This window comes from Coccinella septempunctata, chromosome 1 (assembly GCF_907165205.1).
Source record: "Coccinella septempunctata chromosome 1, icCocSept1.1, whole genome shotgun sequence".
Classification (NCBI taxonomy): domain Eukaryota; kingdom Metazoa; phylum Arthropoda; class Insecta; order Coleoptera; family Coccinellidae; genus Coccinella; species Coccinella septempunctata.
In genome coordinates this window covers 13,152,069-13,178,083 of record NC_058189.1, presented here as the reverse complement: position 1 = coordinate 13,178,083, position 26,015 = coordinate 13,152,069, and the positions used below count along the sequence as shown (strand labels likewise).

At 34.6% G+C, this 26,015-nt stretch overlaps 2 protein-coding genes and 1 long non-coding RNA gene across 7 annotated transcripts in view; 1 reads left to right on the top strand and 2 right to left on the bottom strand.

Moving 5' to 3' along the window:
• LOC123306815 (neurocalcin homolog) overlaps positions 1 to 26,015 on the bottom strand; it is a 148,150-nt gene that overhangs the window by 12,839 nt on the left and 109,296 nt on the right. The gene's annotated exons all lie outside the window — the stretch shown is intronic.
• Positions 1,141 to 26,015, bottom strand: part of LOC123306581 (neuronal calcium sensor 2) — a 134,170-nt gene continuing 109,295 nt past the window's right edge. For all 4 annotated transcript variants that reach the window (XM_044888893.1, XM_044888759.1, XM_044888833.1 and 1 more), the window contains exons 4-5: positions 20,884 to 21,012; positions 1,141 to 1,635 (exon numbers count right to left, since the gene is read on the bottom strand). In XM_044888893.1, the coding sequence (XP_044744828.1) occupies positions 1,459 to 1,635; positions 20,884 to 21,012 (306 nt within the window). In that variant the 3' untranslated portion in view covers positions 1,141 to 1,458. The remainder of the gene's footprint in view (positions 1,636 to 20,883; positions 21,013 to 26,015) is intronic.
• Positions 13,236 to 14,358, top strand: LOC123306949. The gene is made up of 2 exons (XR_006536959.1): positions 13,236 to 13,519; positions 13,639 to 14,358. It is a non-coding gene; the product is annotated as an uncharacterized LOC123306949 (long non-coding RNA).

The window sequence follows — 26,015 nt, the reverse complement described above, 5'->3', positions numbered from 1 at the left end:
TTTTTTTAAATAGGAGTTTAGGATGCCTGTATCATAAGATCGAGAAGAAAATAAGTAAAGTTCATTTATTCTTTGTGCAGCTTCAAAGCGTCTGGCAATAGTTTTGGCCCATGGAAAGTGTCTGTCACTTAATATAACTTCAGAATAATATTCTTTAAAACATATATAAAAATCAGCCATGTGAAAATAAAATAAATAACACTTATTTTTAGTCACCTTTGCCACCTGGTATCTGCTCAGGTGTCACTAGGCAAGCTCCACAAGTTGGCAGGTGTTCAAAGTACATAAAACTCTACTGAGATACTAAAGTTTCATCTGCCTGAAAATAAGTTATGTCTGGTCGCTCTGGGATCTTGGACTATTTTATTTGAAAAATGTTGAAGCATCAAAATTTTTGTTCGAAATGACATAACATATTGGAATAACAAAAAATGTCATTTGATTAGCGTAGGCTATCAAATTTCGTTCTGAATTGTTCCATTAACGAGATACTCATTGAAAACATTATTTTCTCCAAATAAGATGGAAATTTGAAGGAGAAGCAGCATTGAATATACAATTATATAAAGGGGACCTTCTAAATTTTTATTAAAGAACCTCTTAAAAATTTTCACTTCATGAATAATCATGAACCTAAATCTTATTGTGATATTCCACATATATTAAGTTCGAAAAATACATTCCGTTGCCTCTGTCTGCTACTATTGTTCTTTTTTTCGAGTTTAGTGGGAAAGATTCGATTAAAAGAACGATAGGAGTAGAGAGAGGCGATGGAGTGTATTTTTCGAACTTTGCCATAAACGAATCGAGCTGATTATAAGTGGAAAATACTATGAATTGATGACAGATTCAGTTTGCTGGTGCAAGTTTTTCCGATGTTCGCAACTGGATTCAAGGAAATGATATTTGACCGAAGATTCAATCAAAAATGAACGCATTTATTTCCTGTTCAGTTGCGAGCGGTTAGTCCTGATGAAAATTCCATTCAATGAAAGAATGTTCTGAATGACTAGAAGGACGGACGAAAATGGAATCAAAGGTGAAATCGAATGATCGGATTTCAGTGCGCTTGAATCGAAATCGAAAAATAAATACATTTCTTTTCCACAGATTCGACAAGAGGTGGACACGAACAATATGTTAGTGGCATAATTCTATATAATTTTAAATATTAACATTTCATAATGGGAATGATACAGACGAATAAGCTTTTGTAAATTTGATTGTGCTTCACGATCCTTTGGAGCCATAATCCAAATCACAAGTTATAAGGTGTTCAATGCGGGAAAGGACGGCATTGTCGTGTGAATAGTCGCATCTATTGGCACGTCACTGCCGCTTTTATGAACTGGTTTGTCGTGCGACACTGTTTCGAATTTACAGTTCTCACGAATCAACAAGGAATAAACAGGAGACGCATCGCGTAGCTCCGCGTTATTCATTTTTCGATTAAACTTATTAAGGCGCTAACATTTTCGACAATTCTTCGTCCTGTAAACAGCCTTTTAAGAATTCATCTTGCGTCAATTGACCGTCGTTGTTCTCGTCCATTTTGGCGAAGATATTTTTCGCCCTTTCCTCGGCTGAATCGGCAGGTCGATTTGAGGAACAGGCGCCCAGCATGTCGTAAATTGCCTGGAAAATTGAGAGCATTATTAATGAGCAACCAAACGCGGAAATATTCTAATTGAACTGATTGCGGGGGGCTGCGAAGATCAAGAAGCTCGAGAGGTAATCGATATTGCCAACCTAATTGCAGGGGATAGGGAAATTAGCTAAAGTTGAACAAAGCATCCCAAATACATATTCAGCAGAAATTCACGACTCGGTTCATTCGTTGCCTTGAATTTTGAAGGGATCTGAAAGGTAAACGTGAGAGCGTTATTCGTAAGTAATTGCACAAGTGCATCAATTTTGCATGACAGCGTGTTGTCAAAAAACTGCATGAAAATGACCGAATGCAGTTTTTCAAAGATAACACGCTGAAATTGTCCGGTCATTTTGATGCACGAGTGTAATTCGGGGTAATATTTTCCGAACAAACTGTTAACTCGTCAATCTGACGTTATTAATTTATTGATTCTTACGGCCAACTTCATAATCAAACTTACGTCCAGTTTCATAATCAAATTTAAAGTCACTTTAAGCTTAAAGCTTCCTTTACAGTCGGTTTCATAATCGAACCTAAAGTCCCTTTAATTTTAAAGCTTCCTTTATCTACTAAAAATGAGAGTAAAGGAAGCTTCAAGCTTAAAGTGACTTTAAATTTGCTTATGAAACTGGACGTTACTGTCATTATTAGTAGGGTTGAAGGTAGCTTTAAAATTAGAGGGACTTTAGGCTTGATTCTGAAACCGGCTGTTAATGTCCCTTTAATTTTAAAATATTCCCACAACCCTACTAAAAATAACACTAAAGGAATTTTTAAGCTTAAACGGCTTTCAAATTTCATTAGGAAATTGGACGTTAACTTGTTATCAAAAACTATCCCGTTACTGACAAAAAAAGAGACACAGAGATTTTTTTTTAATATTTTTCATATATATACAGGGTGATTCATAACTATTGGGACATAGGCTAAGGGCAGACTGTTTGGACCAAAATATGGCGATAGGACCAAATATACCTCAATAAAATATTGCTGTGGAAAAAGATAGAGGGCGTTAAAGTTGAATTTTTTTTTCGTTTTTTGCTAATAATTTCACTGTATATTTTTTCATCCGTTTTTAAGAAAAACACAATTGAACAGAGCATCGGAAGGGGATTTATTTATTTTATTTATTTATTTCGACGATAAAGCATAATTAACAACAATGTAACATAAAAAGAATAAACTTAAATTAAATGTTCTACGTGGCCTCCCCGACTTCTATGCCTTTTCTAATTCTTTTAATAAAGGACTTTCGAACTTCGAAGAAAATATTATTCTGTCCCCTTATTAAAAATTCAACTTTAACGCCTTCTATCTTTTTCCACAGCAATAATATTTCATGGAGGTATATTTGGTCCTATCGCCATATTTTGGTCCAAACAATCTGCCCTTAGCCTATGTCCCAATAATGATGAATCACCCTGTATATTATGAATGTAGTATACTTAAAAATACAGGGTGTATTCCAAGGAGGGGCTTTTTTTCAACAGAAGGTGTAACTGGTCAAAATGAAGCGTATCACCAAAAATCGCCTATACAAAACTTTCAAAATGACAAAGTGGATAAAAAAATTGAAAATGATTACTGAAATAAATCCTAATATGACCCTAAACCGTTTGTTAGCTGAATTATCCCAAAGAATTGGGAAAAAACTTTTCATTTAGGATATTGGCTCGTTCGATTTATGTGGTAATGAAAATGGAAACTTAGGATTGCCGAATTATTCTCATTATTTTTTAGTAACTTAAACGATTTTATGAAATGGCTCATTTCGATACCAACTGACAGAAGAGACTCAGGAAACAAGTGTAAAAACTAGAATAATACTTCTAAATCTCACCAATAAAATTTGTCTAAATTATTCACAAATTTTTCACAATGGGCATCAGAATCTTTTTGTTCGAACATTACAACAATAGTCGTAAAAAAGGGATGAAATGGGGAAATATCATAGCACTTTTTCAACATAACTAACATAAGCTTCGATTTTCTACATTTTCTTCTGTCTAAATTGCACGATACAACAATTATGATTCTCTTAGAAGTGACCTGATGTATCTACTCCGATGAACTTGGTACTGAACCATTCATTGTCCATCCATATGTTAATGTTTTGTTTCGTTTTCGTGATTTCGGAGTCCCGTACTTGAAATTCAATGAAATTTTGTAGGGGGTTGTATCTCAGCCATCTTGGATATTTTATATAGACAATTTTTGATTAAACGACTTATTTGGATGAGTTCTACCTTCTGTCGAAAAGCGTCACCTTTGAAAACACCCTGTATAATGAAACTATTTATTTAAGGCTAAACTGAATCAAAAGTTGCAGGCAATGCAGTAAAATACACGTATTCCGGTTAGACAACGCAGCTATCGGTGTGTTAACGGCAGAAGAGAATGCAGTGCCTGTAGTACATGATTCCCACGCATTTTTTAACTATTTCTTCATGGTGATCTTCATCAATTTGAAGATATGACGTTATCGATTTTGAATTTGAATGACTCGTGATTTTTATTAGTTGCTGCTCACCCACCCCCTTTTTTGCGAGGTTGGAGACGGCCGTAGCTCGCAACGAATGTTTTGTAAGCTTAATATTCTCTATAGATATTCAAACCAGAAGCTTTGGCTTGTAGTACAGTCCATTTGCTTATTGTATTTCTTCCAGCAGGAATATCTTTATACCATTATCTTCCAAGAGGGATTTACAATAAGCCGTTTTGTTTTTATTCCAATTTTTGTACACTAGAATTGGACACAAATCAGGATTGATCTAATTGTTTATTAGCCATTTTTCCCCTCCTTGCGTCGTCTTAGTAAACACAGGATCGTGAATAGTTATTTTCTTCTTCTTTGAAGTACGAAATTAAGCACTTGTGACCTCCTCCACGCCAAGCTAACTGCCAATTCACAATGATGTTAATGGTTATGGTAATGTTAACGGTGAGCTACAATGTAAACGCTTAAATAATAATAAATAATAGAGCTACTACGATACTGTTCACATCAATGTTAATGTCAAGCGTATTGTTAATGATAATGATAAATATTTCTTAAATTTATTATTATTTAAGCGTTAACATCGTAGCTCACTTTTAACATTACCATTACCATTAACATCATTGTGAATTGGCAGTAATTCAGAAGCAAAAACAAGAAATAACTTCTTCTGCAAAACCATCAGGGGTGTTTTCGTCACAACCACGAACCATATTTTGAAATTAATAGTACTTCAGAAAAACTGCATTTTCTCTTCTGTGGATCTGCTTCTAGTTGTTTTTTCTTGGCATTTTTCGCATCCCTTGTTACTTTGAACTCAATATTAGTAAAAGGGTTGAAATTGATGTTGTATTCAGTGAAATATTTTTCCATCAGTAATTTAGCGGTTGAGTTGAAAATCGTTTCAACAGTATATTATTTGCACTCATCACCATTCTGCATATTTGCATATTGAATGCCCAGTCCGTTAATACTGTTGCCACAGCATTAATTTGTGTTTTGTCTTCCCAAATATAATTTTTGTCATCACAGAAGCTAAAAACTGACGCCAAACGTATTTTCTGTAGTTTCTGTTTTGTGTTATTTGGTTCGTTTTCCAACACATTTTCTTCGATAACTAGAAATAAAACGACCAAAACGAGACATTCTCAATAGATAATGATTTTGACATTACTTGAAAAAGTGACGTAAAATGAAATTGCCATGGATATGATCTGTGCAGTTATCGCTGTCATTTTGCGATAATTGCACACCATTTACATGGGATTTTTGACAGGAGGGAAATATTCATTTTAATCGCTCAAATTATTAATTTTAGAATCTCGAGCAGAAATAAATATTAGGAAAGAAATTTTCATGGTGGGTTCAGAGTCAAATCAGTCACTAACACTTAGGGGTATGCGCCGTGGGTGGTTGCCTAGGGCGCCGAGAGTTCTGGGCGGCATTTCGAGCTTCGTAAAAAAAACAATTCACAATTGAGCTGCAATTCAAAGTAACGAATAATAATATAAAAATACAATTCGGTCAGGAACAAGAGAAATACCGGAAAATCAAAGAACATCAAAGGTGTATTTTTACAATTCAGGTAATACAGTTGCAAGTTAAAGTAAGTGAAATAGAAAAAATGAATCAATTCGAATCTCAATCAAAAATTATCTCAATTCAAATTCTTTTCAGTTTTTTTTCTTAATCATTTGCTCATCATTGAAAAATATCTAAAGAAATTGAAAAATTTATAGCATTTTTTATTATCAGTAATTTTTGTTGTTGTATCAATTGTATATTCGATGGTGTCAGTATCAGCAGCTTTGTCACCGATAGCGGCAAAAAGAGCGTTAGTCTAATTTAATTTGGCTGGTATCTGCAAGTCCTGGGAATATGAATAGTTCTACTACAGACGACTGGCGATGAAGCAATAGATCATCGTGAAACAGGCAAAGATAATATGGAAAACATAATCGAAAATAAATTAAAATTGTCTAGTAATTTATTCATTTATTTAATTACTAATTGATTCATTTATTCAATTACTATTTATTTATTTATTTGATTACTTAATTGTTCATTTATTTAAGTACTAATTTAATAATTCAATGGGTGAAAAGTTTTAGGTTTAAGTTGACTATTTGCTCGTGAAAATGATGGACAACCTCAACTTCATCAGCATAAACTAAATTCCTTTTATGAATAAATCATGAATAGACTTCGAGAAAGCTCCTCTGAATTATATATTAGAAAGAAAACTTTTTTGAATTTAGATGATATTTCGAATTCTAATGTTCCAAATATTAGACTTTCAGTGCGGATATAGAATCAATAATTCATATATTTCCTTAAGAAACAATAATTCAGGGTTAGTTTATTTCTCCCATAAAAACGTGATAAAATTTATGAGTTCGGAATTCTGAGCCTAATACCGAAAAAGGGATGATCTCATATCCTTGGGCCAATACTCTATTTTGACACTAATTGGCGCTTCAGGGTATAAATTTTTTTATGATTCAGTTAACGACTTTTTCCACATGAACACCCATTTCCTATTGATTGCCAATCTTCTTTAAAGGGTGTTCAACGTGGAATTCAATGGTTACTATTTTCAACAGTAATTGTTTCAATGTTACATTGGAAAGGTATATTGAAATTGTAAGGATAATGAAGTTGATGGAACTGGAATTGAATTCCAAAAATATCAGTTCTTATCTATATTAGTTACCAGGAACGGTTAGGGATGAATTATATATATATACTTCATTCAAATTTATTTTAGCAGTCGGTTGGCCATGAAATAATTTTCTCAAGTTTTTGTAACTAGAACGAAGTTAGGTTGGCACTCATGAAATGTCGTTAATGTCATAACGCCGTTGCCACAACTAATATCAATTTTTATTACGAAAATTCGAAAATGCCGAAAGTGATTGAAAAAAGAGACAGGGTTTCAGGAAGTGCTATTTAGAATTCAGGTCCGCTCATTCAAATAGTTATACCCTGATATTCTAAAATCCACAATACGTCAGACGATAGCGAACATATTCAATGTAAGAGAATTTATATAATGTTTCATCTGAATCTAAACGACTTATATTTCAGCTGAAAATTTCCACAATCAGAAAGATTGTGAATGAAGAGTATGACAAAGAATTTCCTTCTATTGGGAGACCCAAAAAAGTGGTGGCATTTGGGAATTTTATGTTTGAGTGAATTAATGCGAAAAGTTTACTACAGGATTTTCGATAAATGTCATCGGAGAATAAGTTCCCTAAAATGGATTTTTTTGTTTTTCATTTGACTTGTCCTATACAATGTAAATGTCTTAAGGTACTAATAAATACCTAATTATTATAATTACATCAATGTATTAAGATGCATCACAAATACGCGCAAGCGGCGCAAGTTGCCCTGTTACTTGTTTATTCATGTGAAATTTTTGTTCAACAGTGAAGTTGCATCTTAACTTGAAACTTCCTTCAGCTCCTTTTTTGATGCAAGATGTTTTTTGTTGAAAAATTTAACATTCTTGTAATTATCTGTAAATTCCTTCGGGAGATACCCATTGCCAACCACTGCAACATATGCATTTCATCTTCGGGTTAATATTTTTGAAATCTACAAATGATGTAAGCCAAAGAAGATAACGAACATCAACTCTCCTCAAGCTAGTGCATATTATGATATTATACTGATCTCTTGTATTTTCCATGCAAATAACTGGATTTGGTATGCCTTCAATCAGTTTGTATAAACTTCAATTATGTTCGTCACATATTTTCCGAAGAGATTCGACATTGTGATAAAATACGTAATAACTTTTACGTAGTACGGGCAACATAGCGTTGATTTAAAACCCAAAAATGTTTTGACAAGCTTCATAACCCCACATTTTCGTACTATACAGAGTGAAATGTGTCAAATTTTCATGGCCAACCGACTGCTAAAATAAAGTTGAATGAAGTATAGTATGTCTGGTAACAGTAGGAGATATAAATTACGGCGATTGACCAATTTTCAAGATATCAATTAATCGGAAATAAATTCCCTATAAAAGTTTCATTCGTACAGTTCTGGCACATGAGAGGTTCAAGTTGGCAATCTAATTCAAAGTATTCTTTGATGGGTAAGGGTGTAAGGGAATATTTTTTTTTCTTTTCCTATCAAGTGCGGGAAACACACTCTCCGTAAGAATTAGGAACAATATTTAGTTCTTGAATGGAGTATAGGTTAAAAAGCATCAGATAAATTTTCTGAATTGCAGGTAAGATAAGTCCGCCATATGCAACGATCATTCCGGTCACGTTAATAATTGAATATAAATTGAATTGAACATAAGATCGTTTGATCTTATAAACCTTTACTTACTAAGGACCAGAACAGAATAATTCAAGCCAACTGCGATATAACTATCATTTATCTCTGTAGTTCATCTGCATATGCTCCATTCACTTTTATTTTAGCACTCGGTTGGCCATGAAATGCCGAAAGTGAATGGAATAAAGAGAAGACGGGGTTTCAGGAAGTGTTATTTAGAATTCAGGCCCGCTCATTCAAATAGTAGGTAATCCTGATATTCTAATATCTACAATATATCAGACGGTAGCGAACATATTCAATGTAAGTGAATTTATATAATGTTTCATCCGAATCTAAACGACTTATATTTTAGCTTTTAGCTGAATGTTTCCACAATCAGAAAGATTGTTAATGGAGAGGATAACGAAGAATTTCCCTCTATTGGAAGACCCAAAAAATTGTTGGCATTTGAAAATTTTATTTTAGGGTAAATGAATGCGAAAAATTGCTACAGGATTTTTGATGAAGGTCATCGTAAAATAAGTTCCGGAAAATTAATTTTTCAATTCTTTATTTGACTTGTCCTATACATTGTAAATGTCTTAAGAGATCAATAAATGTATAATTAGTATTATATATAAAAAATAAACTGCCATTAATAGATGAATACGAGCCAGTTGTCCTGTTAATTGTTAATTCCTGTGAAATTTTTGTTTAAAAGTGAAGTTTCTCTTGCCTTGAAACTTGCTTTAAGTATTTCGATTTCCATTGATGCAAGATGATTTTTTGTTGAAAAATTTTACATTATCCGTTAATTCCATCGGGAGATACTTATTCCCTACCACAGCATCAGATGCATTTCATCTTCGGGTTGAATTTTTTTGAAATCTAATACTAATGTAACGTCTTCAACCTTTAGCCAAAGAAGATATCAAAGCATTAACTACCCTCAACCTACTGCATATTATGTGTCAATAATTCAATTTTCTCCCATAGCAAAAATAAATATATTCAAAGACTGGTCTCTTGTAAATAACTAGATATGGTATTCCTTCAATCAGTTTGTATAAACGTCAATGATGTTCGTCACATATTTTCGAATTAATATTTTCCGAAGTGATTCGACATTGTGATAAAATACTTGATAATTTACTGAGACTTTGGCGAAGAACGGACAACATTGCGCTGATTTAAAACCCAAAAATGTTTCAACGAGCGTGATAACCCCACATTTTCGTATTATAAAGAGTGGAATGTGTTAAATTTTCATGGCCAACCGAATGCTAAAATAAAAGTGAATAGAGTATACGTCTGTGTGTATGAAACTAGTTCCAAGCAGTGGTAATTAATCAGCTATTTCTCAATAAGATCGCCAGAATTTACGAGACTTTCAACAAAGAAAACAACTCCACACCAGAATTTAGGGGTCGTTTTTCACTTACATAATGGAATTTATTCACCGGAATTTAAATTCTTTCGTATTCAACCTTCACAGGTTATTTTCGAGTAGTTGCACTTAGTAACGAAATGGTCGAAATGCCGTATATGTACAGCATATATTTCTTTCAGTCATAAACATGTTATTGGCTTTGCATTTCGTGCAACTTATCATGGAATATGGTCAGCCTAGGTCATTATTTCCCGTTCAGATTTGGCTTTGAAGTTGATCGTTGAATTGGTCGTTTCAGTTATTTCCGTTGACAGTAATTCCTGGTAAATAGAGGGTTTCAGTTTTTGAAGCAGAATACTATGATAGTCGAAATAATTGTTCCATGGTTATGCAGGAACATAGGGTACCCCCCTCAAGATCTACTACGTACTGAGCTGACGAAACCATCCAAGATCTATCAGTTATAAAATTGTCAAAATTTTAAATGAAAAAGTACATGTTGGGACGGCAATAGAAGCATCAGTCTATTCCTCGTATCACTCTGCCGCTATCGGATTTATAGCCACGATCGACCGGTCGGGCACCCCTGCTCTAAAGAGTGTTCTAGTAGTAACTGTACAGGGTGGGCAAAATTCGTTATCTACCTACTGAGGGAATCTCGGGAACTATAAGAGCTAGATGAAAACGGATGACAAATTTCCCGGCTCTTTTTTAGAGTAACAAAAAATGGTGAAAACCGTAGTCTCCCACAATGGGCAAGTTTCCTAAAACTCCAAAATCGAATTTAAGATTATTTATGCGGAAACCCTTCTCCATTAGTTATCCAACACCTGAAAGATTCGCTTCAAAATTCAGAAATTTCAGAAATACACCCTTCGAAACTTAGTAAACATTCGAATATGTGAAAGCTTGTGACGTAGAATGCCTTTACTAATGTCTAGTAATTTTTGTTAATTCGACAACAGCGGAACCGATCAAGAAGATATCCACAGATTGCATAAAATTGTGTCTGTAATCCGTGTCTATACTTTCTTAAAACCGATGACATTTTGTGTCATTGTTTGTTTTTCTTGTCAAATTTGATCACAAAACTTGATATTTATTACGTCTATGTTGATCAGAAAACTTTCATGACCATTATTGACTCAAAGGGCGTTGCCGGATTGTGAAAATGACGTAGAATGTTCATAAGAGAGCACTTCTAAAATCAGAATTTTCGAAAGTGAATAAAGACAAAATGCAATATGATAAAATTCGAAAAAAATATATTTCGATATATTTGAGGTATAAAGATTTTAATAACATATATTTTGAAATTCAGGAAAAGACCCCATTCTTCGTTTCTGAGTTATTAGTTGAAAATGAGATTTTGACGATTTCGAAAACTTCTCATAACTTTTTTGTCTTTATAAGTTATAGATCTGAAACTTGAACCTTCTTTACGTAGAATCCATTGACGAGCTCGAAATATTTTTTTATTTCGAATCATTAGGCGAACTTTCGTCCTTTTGAAGGCAAACTTTTATTGAATTATTTGTTAGTATAAAAGTGTCTAAGAAGGTTCAAGTTTCAGATCTGTAACTTCAAAGACAAGAGAAGCTTTCGAAATCGTCTAAATCTCATTACTTGCTAATAACTCAAAAACTAATGGTGGTATTCTGCTTTCATCTGTAAGCCAATCTGTAACTTTTCACAAGCTTACAGGAAAATTGCAATTCTTGACGTTTTTAGTGATCTGCAGCTTACAGGAATCCGTAACTATTTGCGGTAAGTAGTTCAAAAGTAACACTGTATCTTTACAGTGTTACTTTTGACACTGTAACTATCTTCTTAGATAGTTTCAGGAACATTTCCAGGGGTACATTCGGTATTCGCATCTGAGATCTGAGCGATTTTCTGCCACATGACTCTAGAGCAGACGGATTGAAGGGGAATTAAAAAACGTTCTAGATCTAACAGATTTTACAAACCTAACCTCGAATAATTAGAGATTTATTTTCTTTTTTTTTTCTCCGGTTATTCGTTAGTTTTCTGTATTTTTATCAATATTTAGGATTTAGCGGATTAACTGATCAGCAAGGAATGGAGACCGCTCTGAAGGCCATTGTGGCAATAATTCATGGCCCCCAAATAATGTTGTTTGATAGTGAGAACTAGGAGGAAAATCAAATAAACAAAACTGAAAATTTTTCTGAAGTTTGTTCCGAATTTTCCTGATAGGCAGTTTTAATAACACTTCAGAATGTATTCGTCAACTTTTGATACCTACTTTTTTTAAAATTTCTTATGGGGACGGAAGCTAATAATGTAGGATGTGATCACCCAGAGATCTCGCTTGAGAAACAGCTCCTCATTACCCTTTGGTATCTAGCCAATAATGAATGTTTTCGGTGAATAACATCTATTTTTTTAACCATGATGTGTTCATTAATGGGGTATTTTCCTAAATTTCAAAATATATGTCATTGAAATCCTTATAACTCAAATATATCGAAATATATTTTTTTAGAATTTTAACATATTGCGTTTTGTCTGTATTCACTTACGAAAATTCTGATTTCAGAAGTTCTACGTCATTTTCACAATCCGGCAACGCCCGTCGAATCAATAAAGGTCATGAAAGTTTTATGATCATCATAGACCTAATAAATATCAAGTTTGGTGATCACATTTGACAAGGAACACAAACAGTGCATAGAAATATCAAACACTGACACAAAATTTTATCGTTTAAGAATATATAGACACAGATTACAGAAACAATTTTTTGAAATGTGTGGATATAGAATTCTATATCTTCTTGATCAGTTCCACTGTTGTCTAATCAACAAAAATTACTTGACTTTAGTGAAGGCATTCTACGTCACAAGCCTTTACACACTCGAAGTTTGGAAGGGTATATTTCTGAAAAATCTTAATTTTGAAGCGAATCTTTTACGTGTTTGATAACTAATGGAAAAGGGTTTCCATAAATAATTTTAAATTCGATTTTGGAGTTTTAGGAAACTTGCCCATTATTATTAAAGAACTTATCATTACAAACTGACCAATGTCTGTCAATTTTCCTTAATTATTATTTCGCAGACATTAAACCAACTTCTTAATGAGAAACAATTCTGAAATTTTCAAACATTTTCCCTAAACAAACAAATGACCTAACCTCAAACGAACAGATTAATCGCTTTGATCCACTCAAATACTCAGAGCCAACAGATTTGCATCAGACTAGTCCGATTCGAATAAAAGAACGCATTTGATTTAATTCCCCTGCATCTAGATGGAATAACAGAACGATCCAGAGCAGTCAGATTGATCAGATGTAAATAACGAATGCGGCCCAGAATTGCATTATTTACGAATCTGTCAATCGGGCACTGACAGATCGATCGTTCGCTACAGATTTGTAACCAGAGACAAGAGAAAAGAGAGACTGCCGAATAGATAGGCAACACGGGGGACACGTTTTTAGAATTAGGTTAAGAATTTTTGGAATCCCGTCGGAAATGGCGCTAGTGTTTGGTGGCCAGTTCAAGAACTAGTGGATGTGGATGAAAGAAATCTGTAATCTATGACAGAACTCAAGTCAGCTGATTTCCGTCATTCCGTCTGAGTTTGTTTTGTTTAATGCAAAAAGTTAGAGTATTTCGAGATTTTTGTTTATTCCCCGAAAAAGAAATTGTTTGCTTTCGAACACATGGTGAGTTTTTGTATATATTTCTATTTCTATAATCAATTAAAATTATGTATTGCTTGATTTTACAAAATTGCGAAATGTTATTCATTTTTTGGATACCAAAATATAGAATATTTTTTCAGATCCCATGCCCAGAAGAAACAAGAAAGACTCAAATGGCTTTCAAGTCTGGATGGCTATAAACAATAAATGCCACACAAAAGTTGTAGGGACCAGGGATTCAAGTTTTTGAGAACTAGAAGTCTCAATCTAGGGGATCCTCCAGGAAATATGTTTGCTGCTTTTCGAACTGTTATTATTACATCATATAAAACTGCAATAATTTGATATTTGACCATTTCTAAATCTAACAAGAGTTATGAAAATGATGAAAATGGCATATTGTACCGCCATTTGGACATATTGCATCGATAACCCCTAAGTTGAAATTATTTTTAAAGTCGCATGTAACATTTTTCTGGTTTACATATGAAGAACATGTGGACTCGGTTGTTCATGATTAATTGGATTATGGTATGTATTTCTCTAATAATTGTAAAAAAGTATTACGATAATATACAATATGATATGACCACATAGAAATAAAGCCTGAATCCATCAAATTCAGTTATTCATGTATATCAAAGTTCAGTTTTTGTGTTTAGTTTGGCCCATATTATTTATCCATTCAACCCTTTAAAAGATCAGTTCCTTTATATAATGTATCCTGTACAATATTGTAATTAGAGTTGTTATTGTCAAATATTTCTATTATATATTCATTTCGGTTAAATTTCTGTATATTCTTTCTATACAAATGTAATTTTCTAATATTTTCCTGAATATATATTTATTTCAGTTGATTTTCTATTTTATTACACTATTTCATGATTCGTCTAAAAATCTATAATTACCAAGTTCGAAAAATACACTCCATCGACTCTCTCTACTCCTATCGTTCTTTTAATCGAATCTTTCCCACTAAACTCGATAAAAAGAACAATAGGAGTAGAGAGAGGCGACGGAGTGTATTTTTCGAACTTGGTAAATATTATTTCAAAAACGAGGCCGTTATTTGAATTTCCCGCGCAAATTTTTTCGGATTAGTTTCTCCAGTAGCCAAGGGGGGCGCAACAAAACGTGTCGCCCATGAATAACACTGAATTGACTACTCTCCTCTTTCCCTTTCTCTATGTTTGTAACTAAAAGCGGCTACACACTGCCCAACTCGGTCGGGCCAACTGTCGGGTCGGGACGACCAGATTGGGCGTCCCAGTAGAAATAGATTTTTTTAGTCAATACATACTCAGCTAGTCCTACTCTATCTCTGATAATAGTATATCTACATTTGCTCCGGGGACACCCTGTATAGTTGTATACGTTATCCCTTTACGGAGAAATATTCATTTCTCCGTCAAATACATTTTTTTCATTCTGGAAAAGGCATACATCAAAACGTTACGATAAAACTGATTGGTTGTTTGTTTTGTAGCATGATTTTCAATAGAGTAGACTTCGTTTTGTGCATCGGTCGTTTACGTGAATAAACCCTAGTATAGTGCAATTTGAATTTATTATATGGTGAATGTTTGTGTGAGCAGTTATAAAACAACGGGCAAATTATCATGTTTCCAACCGAATGTGTGTATCATTCTCTATATTGTAATCAGTTCAAATTCATTACTACTTGTAATGTTTTTTTAATATTTTTTCGTCTTTCTCCCGAAAGACTACCATGTTGGTAAAAACCTTCGGATATTCTATTGAAATCTGAAAAAGTTCAACAAAATCCAGAAATTATGCTAGGGGAAATGAAAAATGTGCTGCAGCACCCAGAATAATATGTAATTAGAAATAGTCGGCACAAAATTATGCGAACAATAATTCAGTGTCAATCCCAATGAGGGAAGGCAATACATATAGATGACCAGATAGATGATAGCATTGCATGAGAATGTTTATTGGCACTTAAATTCAAAAACAAAGGTAATAATTGATTGAAAGCTCTCAATAACATAATTTTTACATTACAACATTTTCAGTTTGTCCATTGAATGTAAATGAGTTACTGTTGGAGCTGATATGTACAACAGAAGCCAACCAAATTATCGATGTTGATCATGTCGAATCAAAATAAACTTCAAAGTACCGAAAACAAAGTTACTGAACTGATATTGAATGTTTTGTTTATTATTATTATTATTATTTAACAAAAAATTGGAGCTGAGGCAAGGCCTTTAGGTAGCTCTAAATGACATTCTATAAAAAAATAAAGTTGACAGCACACTTCCAACTGAACATCACAAAAACAATCGATTGACAGAAATCATATTTCACACCACACATCTCAAGTCCTCCGGACCTCCACGAAATAGTCATAAGAGTTCTTGAAAACGTTCACTGAGGAAGCACCAACGATCTCCGAAGGCAAACGGTTCCAGGCATCGAACACTCGATTAGACAAGAAAGACTGACGAGGGGTTGTCCTAAAATTTTCCTTCTGCAACTTGAAGCTATGGCCTCTCAGGTTGCCAGTATTGAGAGGGAACAGAGAGGACATATCGGTTCCAAACTTGCCATGCAGAGATCTGTAGGTCACAATCAGGTCTCCCCTCTCTCTTCGATCCTTAAAAGTAGTCAAGCCAAATATCTTGAGACGTTCGTCATAACTGGGGCGATTAAGGCTATATGGAAGACGAGTAAAAGATCTTTGAAGCCTCTCCAGCTTGTCCATATCACCCTTGAGGTTTGGAAACCATACTGGACCCGCAAATTCCAAAATAGGCCTTACATAGGATTTATAGATTCTGCAGCAAACGTCGGGGCTACAACCATGGAAGGCCTTTGAAATCATGTAAGCCACCCTCCTCGTCCTGTGTGCTATCTTCTGGACGTGCATCGACCAAGAGAGATCGTCCGAGACCGTTAGACCCAAGTCATCGTGGTGTTTAGTTGCAGACAGGACTCCTCCGCTCAACATGTAAGGTTTTCTGGGGTTCTTTTTTCCAATATGTAGCACAGTACACTTATCTAAGTTGAGCGGAAGCAGCCAATCCTCACACCATTTGGAGACAACATCCAGATCGCTCTGTAAAGTTGAAGAATTTTCTGTTTTATTATAAAGCTTGGTATCATCGGCGAACTGGGAACAGGAAGACTGCAAAAGAAGTGGCAAATCGACCGTGTATAACAGAAACAGAATCGGACCAAGGACCGACCCCTGAGGAACACCACTGATGACTGGTCGTGGACACGAAATATCCCCGGAAACGCGCACCGAAAATTCTCTGCCACTCAAAAATGCTTTAATCCACATCAGTAGCCCACCTCTAATACCAAGATGCTCAAGTTTCATTAGGAGTCTTTTTATAGGTACTCGGTCAAAGGCCCTAGAGAAGTCCAAGTAGACCACATCGACAGAGGTACCGGCGTCGAGAGCTCTCGTCCAATCATCCACACATCGCAGTAGATTTGTGATCACTGATCTACCTGGCAGGAAGCCATGCTGCTCCGGTGGAATGATGTTGTTAGCCAGAAGAAAGTCTAACATCTGGCCAAGTATCACCCTCTCACAGATCTTTGAAGCCACAGCAGTCAGACTAATTGGGCGATAATTAGTTGGAGAAAGTTTGTCGCCTTTCTTGAAAATTGGTGTCACTGTCGCCTTCAGCCAAGACGAGGGTAGAGCATTAGTCTCGAAGGACTTCTCGAAAATAAGTGCTAGAGGTTCAGAGAGGGAGCCAGAGCAAGTCTTGAAAATAAAAGGTGCAAAACCATCAGGTCCGGGTGAAGAATCCGCCTTCAACGCCATCAGCTCTTTCTCAACAATCTCCTTACGGAATAAAATATTGCATAGGTCAAAACTGCAGCGTGCACATCTAACAGCTGGTAATGGCCCATCAGGCTCGAGTGTGAACGATGAGGAAAACGTGTCAGCCAACACCTCAGCCGACTCCTGGTAATCAGTACAGACGGTTCCGGAGGAATTTCTGACCAAGGGGGCAGATACTTTAGTGTTCAGAAATGACCGAACGTATTTATGAAACTTCTTGGCATTCCCCGAAGAAGCAAGCCCAGACTCGTAGTTCCTTTTTGCCTGGCTGATGGCTTTGGATAAAGTGTTCGAATACGATCGATGAGCTGCATAGTCCTCTGGTCTTCCACGCCTGGTAAACCTCTGCCAAAGCCTCCTTGTTGTTGAAAATAAAATATTCGTTGTATAAATTCAGTTTTACACTCATTCCCCAATGAATCGAACCCTTTTCATTACGAATGCGCAAGCTTCACTGATTATATTGATGAAAAACAATTACTCCATAATTAACAGAGATTTTCGAAACAATTTTTCATCCTTCAAATTTGAATTACAATGCATGTTCGAGAAATATTTTCGGAAAACGTACATTGCATATGTTTTTTCTCCCCATACTTTATTGGGAACTGAGTTGAGATCACAAACACAACACTACAACAGTTTTGTAGTTTTATAGTTTGCGCTTTTTGATTTCTATCACGTCAAAACTTATTTGGTTATAACTTACACCGACTTGTTAATTATAGATTGAGCGATTATTTGAGAGGAACATGTACTCATCTTGAAATTGGGATTTGTATAACAAAAAAATGTGAATATTTCTTGAAATTACTCCTGTATTAAACACACTATTTGTATTTACGAATCAAGAGAAGATTTTCACGTCTTTGTCTGATTTAAGGAGTCTGATCGAGGCTCTGAAACGTTATACAAAATTATTAAATTATTATATATCATTCGATATCATTTGTTTGTTTAAAAAAAATTGTTTTTGATAAATGATTTATAACTTCGACGGTGGGAGAGCAGCATTTTCATCAAACAACAATTTTGTATTCCTTTTGTTTCAGATGTTGGGGAAGAAAATCCATTAGAACTTGTAGATATTCGTTTTTGATGAAGTAAGTGTTTTTATAAGACTGATCCCCCAAATATTCAAATTTATCTTTGCTGGGAATGGGCTACTTTCCTAAATTTCAGAATACATTAAAATCCTTATAACTCAAATATATCGAAATATATTTCTTTTGAATTTCAACATTCCTATTGAATTTTGTCTATATTCACTTACGAAAATACTGATTTATAGACACAGATTACAGAAACAATTTTTTCTAATCTGTGGATATAGAATTCTATATCTTCTTAATCGGTTAATTACTAGACTTTATACAGGGTGTTTATTTGTTTAATTGAATGTCAATATTTATGGGGGTGATTTTTGGGCCCATTTTTAGAAGAAAACTTTATATAAACATATATGTCCTAAACGTCTTACCTTTTGAGATACAGGGTGGTATTATTTAGACAGGCAATGGCACGCCACTGACTGTCAACATGTGTCAACTGTTCAACATGAGCAAATTTGATCTCTTGAAGTTTTTTAGTCCGACTCACGGGTTTCATAAAAAAAAATAAAATCCACGTATGTCTCTGCATGGTGATATTGTCATATGTATGTATTAATGATATTGTTATGATCATGCAAAGAAACAGTTTTTATTTTTTTAAGCGGAAACCGTGAATCGGATTGAAATAGGTCAGGTGATCAACTTTGATAAGAAATGATTGGGAATTTCAAAAATAGTTTTTATTTCAGGAAAAATCTGTGGCGTACCCTTAATGTCTACCAAAATTGGTAGATCAAATTACGTACAAACGCCACAGGTGGAAATTAAAAAAAAAGTGATACATTAAAAAAAGCCTCTTGATTCATAGTACATGAATGACAAATTTCATTAAAATATCTGAAGTGGTATTGTTGATATTGATAATAAATGATTTATTTTTGAAAACTTTACCACCCTGTATCTCAAAAGGTGAGACGTTTAGGACAAATGTTCATATAAAGTTTTTTCTTAAAACGGGCCCAAAAATCACCCCCATAAATATTGACATTCAATTAGGAAACACTCTGTACAGTAAGGGCATTCTAAGTCATAAGCTTTTACATATTCGAATGTTTACTAAATTTCGAAGGGTGTATTTCTGGAATTTCTGAACGTCGAAGCGAATCTTTTACGTGTAGGATAACTAATGGAAAAGGGTTTCCATAAATGATCTTAATTTGGATTTTGGAGTTTTAGGAAACTTGCCATTAATGGTTGAATCAATTCATTGACCATGAATCAATCGATGAAATATGAATAATATTTATAAAGATCCATGTATCTTCTATTCAAAAAAGGCGCCAACACAATTCTTCTTCGCCATTACCTTCTCTTCTATCCTAATATTTTTTATTGCTTCAAAGCGCCACCTGGCCTATTTCAAGTTTTTCACGCAAACTTTTTGTTAAACTAGTTTGTTCTCCTTCTTTCTACCCTCCATAGTCTCTTTATTGCGACGTTGTTAAAAGGACCCCAACCAACATCGATGTTTCTTTCTTCTCTTTCTGTAGCGGAGATATAAATTTATTTCGATATCGCCATTTTTTAAATTTTTGCTTATAACTCGAAAACAAAAGAAAGTGTCAAAAAATGACTACTACTATTCTAAGTTTCTCAGAGAAAGAGAACGAGAATGGGGTAACAGATTTTGTCTATCTCCTCTGGTTTAAAAGCTGTAGTGCTAAAGCATCGAAATTTGCCCACCCTGTACACTTAACGATTTTTTTTCACATCTTTGAAAACCTTTCTGCACTTTCCCCACCACTGAAAGTGCATCATAGAAGCTTTTTTTCTTCCTACCATCTAATCTTCAAAATTCACTAGGTCTCCACGACGCCCGAGTAAATTCCAATCGACGCTACCCAACTACAAGAAGAGCTTCGAAGCTTCGAATAGAGAATAGAACTGTGCATTGCTAATCATGAAAAAACTTTTGAACATTTAGTAAGGTGAATGTCCCATCGATTTCTGGTAGCATCTTTTAATTAAAAAAATTATTTTCGATTCGTTATTCGTCTCTCCATGAATACTCACTTTTCAAATATACTCAACAGATTTTTATCATAACCATTATAACCATAAAACACTTCATATGTCCACAACGATTGATTTCATGGCAAAAACGAAAGAGACAAAATGTTCCTACGTTTTCACGAAGATGATTATTCTGCAAAGAAAAATTTATATTCCCTATTCAAAAAATCTACTGGACCTTGTAATGGCCTTAAAATCCAACTGGAAGGTCTGCATTCGATGTCCCCCTGGAGACTAAGCAACTTTAATTTGAAACAATTTCTGATCCAGGCACCCCCCAAGAAGTTATTTCAGTGGATATTTTGAAATGGGTCACCCTGTATATGCACAAGGATTCCCTCCTCTCGTGGCGGTGTTGCGGATCAAACATTTTTCAGAAACATAAGCGAGTACATACAATTCTTCACCACCTGAAAGCTTGAAAACCTCACCTGTACAATTTTCGTCATCTCCTGAATATCGATTACTCCATTTCCATCAACATCATACATTCGAAAAGCCCATTTTAGCTTTTCTTCCGGTGTACCGCTCGACGTCACATCGATCGCTAGCAAAAATTCCTGTTAACAAAGGGATTCATTAATTATTCTAATTTCTCAGTTTTTTCTACGGTGGAAAGCGAATAGGATAAAAATCGAACTAAATATTCAGTAGGATGAGCTTTCCCGGAACAAAGAAATGTATTATGTATGTTCCATCATTATGAGAGAGAATAATAAAAATTGAGCACGGACATTGAAATACAGAATTCATCACGTTGGCCTTGTTATCCAGATATAACAGTTCGATAGAAATGTTATAGATATTCAAATTCCGATGAGGCAATATTTCTTCGGGGAACTACGCACAAGAAATGATTCCAATAAATTGGTAAGCATCGCATTCTAGACATTATAGCAGTCGTTTAATATAACAATAGGGTGCACAGAAGGAGCCACTCTGATAACTATGACTAGATGATGTTCTGAGAACGATCTTGAGGTTGTCAAATTAGTGGTTCTTGAGGAGTTTTATATCTCCCATAACAATTAATTAGTCGATAGATGAACATATATCGATATCGTATATTTATCATCTAATAAAAACAAACAACTGTACAACTAGTTCTATGTCTTTACATACATTTTATTTCTATCCTGTTATTGATGTTGAAGTTTTTGATGCAATAAGAAGCTTAAAAAATAAAAAAAGTGCTGGAACTGACTATATATCCAGTCGACTGGAGAAGGCATCAGGAGAGTTTATATCCGGTCACCTGGCATATCTCATAAATTTATCTGTCACTAGTGGTGTATTTCCGAATCTTCTTAAGACTGCAATAGTTATTCCGGTTCCAAAAAATAAGAATGACATTCAAAACATTTCTAACTACCGTCCTGTCTCTGTGCTGAGTGTTATTTCAAAAGTGATTGAAAGTATTGTTCTGAAGAGAATCACACAGTTTCTGGATAAATACAGTATAATTTCTGACTCTCAGCATGGGTTTAGGTCTGGTCGTTCTACTGAGACAGCAGCATTTTAAGTTCATTGAATGTGTTCATAAGTGTCTGGATGAGGGCCGATTTGTAGCAGGGTTATTTTTCGACTTGTCCTGTGCATTTGATGTTATATCATTCGAGTTCATAAAGGAGAAATTGTACAGTTTGGGATTTAGAGGTGTGTTCCTTGACTGGTTGTACAGTTTCATCACTGGTAGAAACATGAAAGTGAAGGTTAACAACGTTTTCAGTAAGAAATACGACACTACGTCTGGAGTGCCCCAAGGTTCTGTCTTGGGTCCACTTTTATTCATAATTTTCATCAATGATTTACCTGATTACCTGAGATCAGTGTTAGTGCTCATTTTTGCAGATGATTTTTCTGTTGCCGTTACAGCCTCGAGTGTTACTGAACTTGTTGATGCTTGTGAAGGTATTATTCAAAGTCTTATGGATTGGTGCCAAAGGAATGCACTACTGTTAAATGTCGAGAAAACTAAATGTATTTACTTTGGTCTGAAAACCATTAACCATGACATTTTGAGTATCAGCTGTTCTAATACTTCAATAAAATCTGAAGAATATATAAAGTTTTTAGGTATATACATTGACCAATATCTTAGGTGGACTAATCACATAGACATTCTGAGTAAAAAGTTGAATTCATCATATTATGCAATTAACCGAGTAAAAGATTATTTTTCACTTGAATGTTTGCTTGATTTATACTATTGTTTGGTTTACAGTCACATTTCATATAATATTTTACTTTGCGGAAATTCCACTGATGTAGATAGAGTTTTTGTTGCTCAGAAGAGGGTCCTGCGCTTGATCTTTGGTATAGACTCGAGGTCCTCCTGCAGGCCACTCTTTGTGGAGAATAAAATTTTGACAGTACCTTGTATATATATTTATAAGTCATTGCTCTTGATCAAGCAAAATTTAAGAACCCTAGAAAGATTGTCCAGTCATCACTCTTATACAACGCAAAATGACAAAATCCTGTCTTTGCCTAAGCACCGAACGACGAAGTTCGAACATTCACCTACTTACCAGGTATTAAAATTTACAATAAATTACCAGAATGTTTTAAAAATATGAATTTGGCTTGTTTCAAGAGGGAGACTAAATCCATGTTACTTAAAAAAGGCTATTATAGTCTAAATGAATATATGAGTGATCATTTGTAATTTGATATCAATTTATTATTTTTTTTTCTTCTCTTCAAGTCGATCTTTCAGGTCAGAATTTGTTAATATATACTTTTTCCTATATTTTTTTGACTTGTCTCATACATTTAATGTCTAAGGGGATGAATAAAGCTTATTATTATTATTATTATTGTTATTAATATGTGAGCCTTTGACTCGTACAAATGTTTTAACAGTAGAAACATTTTTTTTCATACCATTTTTTTCGGCCCTCATAAAAAAATAAAGCCATTTTAAGTTTTCATAACGAAGTATGCCACCCCTGGTGAGTGGCTCTTTCAAACAGAGTTGTATTCAGCCAAAGTACCAAATTTTTCAAATTTTATAGATATTATTTAATTTGAGAAGATCAAATTACTCGAAAACGGCGCATTATACGAGAAATTATGAAGAATACCTTTATTTTACAAAACGTTCAAATATTCATTAGATAGCGTCCAACTTAGTTTCAAGAGTTGGGTTCTTCGAATTTTTGTTGCTTTTATGGTGCGTAATGCTCATAATGAGAAAACTAGAAGAAGTTGATATCGAAAAAGATTCATCAAATAAATGAAGAACTATACAGGGTGATTCGAAACTCGAGGCGAAAAATTAAGGGACATATAGAGACTGATATTCTTGATTAAACGTAAAAAAAAAATTTTGGCTGATGAGGCTTCGTTTCCGAGTTTTTGGACATTAATGTTTCTGTATGCAACCAATTAAATTTTATAAATTACAGTAAGCCTACAAATAAATGAGACGAATGTCACCTGGTGACAGAACACTTATTGTTTGCCAATTCAAAAGTTGATTTGCTGGTTTAGTCCTTCTGATAAACATGCAGTTTTCAAACGAAAAATATGCAGATTTTATTTTTGTGGTAGGTTTTTGTGTTGGCAACGCATTAAAAGCTTGTCGGTACTTGCAGTTTTTGGAAAACAATCTCGATAATTTGCTAGAAGATTTTCCTTTGGATTTGGTATACAATCGTATGGTATCAGCACGATGGAACACCACCGCATGTTGGACGAAATGTTGTCGCCTGGTTAAAACAAAATTTCAATGGTAGATGGATTGGTCGGCGGTCAGTTGCTATGGCCAACGCGATCACCTGATTTGAATTCTTTGGATTATTTTGTATGGGGATATTTGAAACAACAAGTTTACGCAGTGGAAATTAATGATAAAGAACAATTAATGGAACGAATTATTAACACAGTCGAATCCACTCAAAATAGGCAAAACATGCAATTAGTGCACAATCCCTTTATTCTGCGTTGCCAAGCATGCATCGATGCTAATGGTGACATTTTTGAACACTTGATTCAATTTTTTCTGTATTTTTATCAGCTATTAAAGTTTAAAATTGATGACATGCAGAAATTTTGAACACTTATATCTCGGAAACAAGGCAATACCCAAAAATTTTATTTTACTTTTTTTATCAAGAATAGCACCCTGTATACGTTCCTCAATTTTTCGCCTCGAGTTCTGAATCACCCTGTATTTCGAAATTCATTTCCTTCGATAAAACCGTTCGTGAGAACTTAAAAAACATTTTTTATGGTTTTTCGACAGCCTGTATCTTTTAAACAGAGCTGATTCGGAAAAAATGGTATAGGAAAAAAGTATTTCTTCTGACCTTAAGAATCTTCTGTTAAAATATTTGTACGAGTCAAAGACTCACCCTGTATACCTTGTCAAATTTCAAACGATAATTGAAATTTATAAACGATATTATAGGTTCAGTGTAAATGAACAGTTGCGAAAAAATTCAAGGGTTCATTCCTTGTTAAAAATAGTGTGATACTTCTCGGTGGAAAGAGAATGCCTATCAGCCTTTCTTGACACATCTAAGGACGCGTGGAATCAGCAATCAGCCTCAAAGCTAATTTTGTGGATTTGTCGGGTGCAAATATGACCATCAGCAGATGAAGCAGGCAACTGCGGTAATTTACAATTCATGTTGGATTGAAAAAAATATCAGGTAAAAATAATTTTGAAAGAAATATGCTTAAAAATTTGTAGGTGAATATTTTCCTAGGGAAGGGGGGTAATTACCCCCATTCTGCTCCTATCACGTCACGTGATATTATAGGAAGTCCGTCACGTCAGAAAAATGTAGTTCAAAGTTAGTACATGTATTTCAATATCACTCCAAAAGATTCCGCACATGATATCACATGAGCTCACGTGACGTGATAACAGTCTGTTTCCGCCTTGACGCAACCATACGCCTGTCCACATGGGATGTAGAGAAATACTGTACAATAGAAGTTGTACACACACAGAGAGTCAAGATAGATGGTTCAACCAACTAGCTCTATGAGATTGATCATTAATGTTTGAGATGTCATCGTGGATAGGCATATTGCTGTCTTCAGTGTCAATCTAGATATGCATGATGGTCGTGAAAGGGTTAGACCCACCGTGAGAATAGTTATTTTCCTATCAAGTGCGGAAAGTGATACTTGCCCGCACGAAACTGCCGTTGCCCGAACGATGCGAAGCAGAGTTCGGGTAAGCAGTTGAGTGCGGGCAAGACACTTTCCGCAAGAGTTAGGAACAATATTTTTTCTACAAGCGCTTGAAATATATAAATGTATTCATTTCACGAAACAGATCATATCTCATTTGATTAATTCATATATAATGACAGACGTTATTCTGCATGTCGTTACTAAGGGTTTCTCATCGTTGACGTTCTGTCCATAGAAAGATGATAGAATTTAATTTACTCTATAATATTTGCGTGCGGGAAAAACCCCTGCTAATCCATTCCCGCACGCAAATGCGTGCGGGAAAGAAATAGCAGGCGTTTTTCCCGCACTCTTTGGGAAAGTGACTCTTTGCAACTTAGAATGCGTGCGGGAAAAAGGTTGAACGCGCACG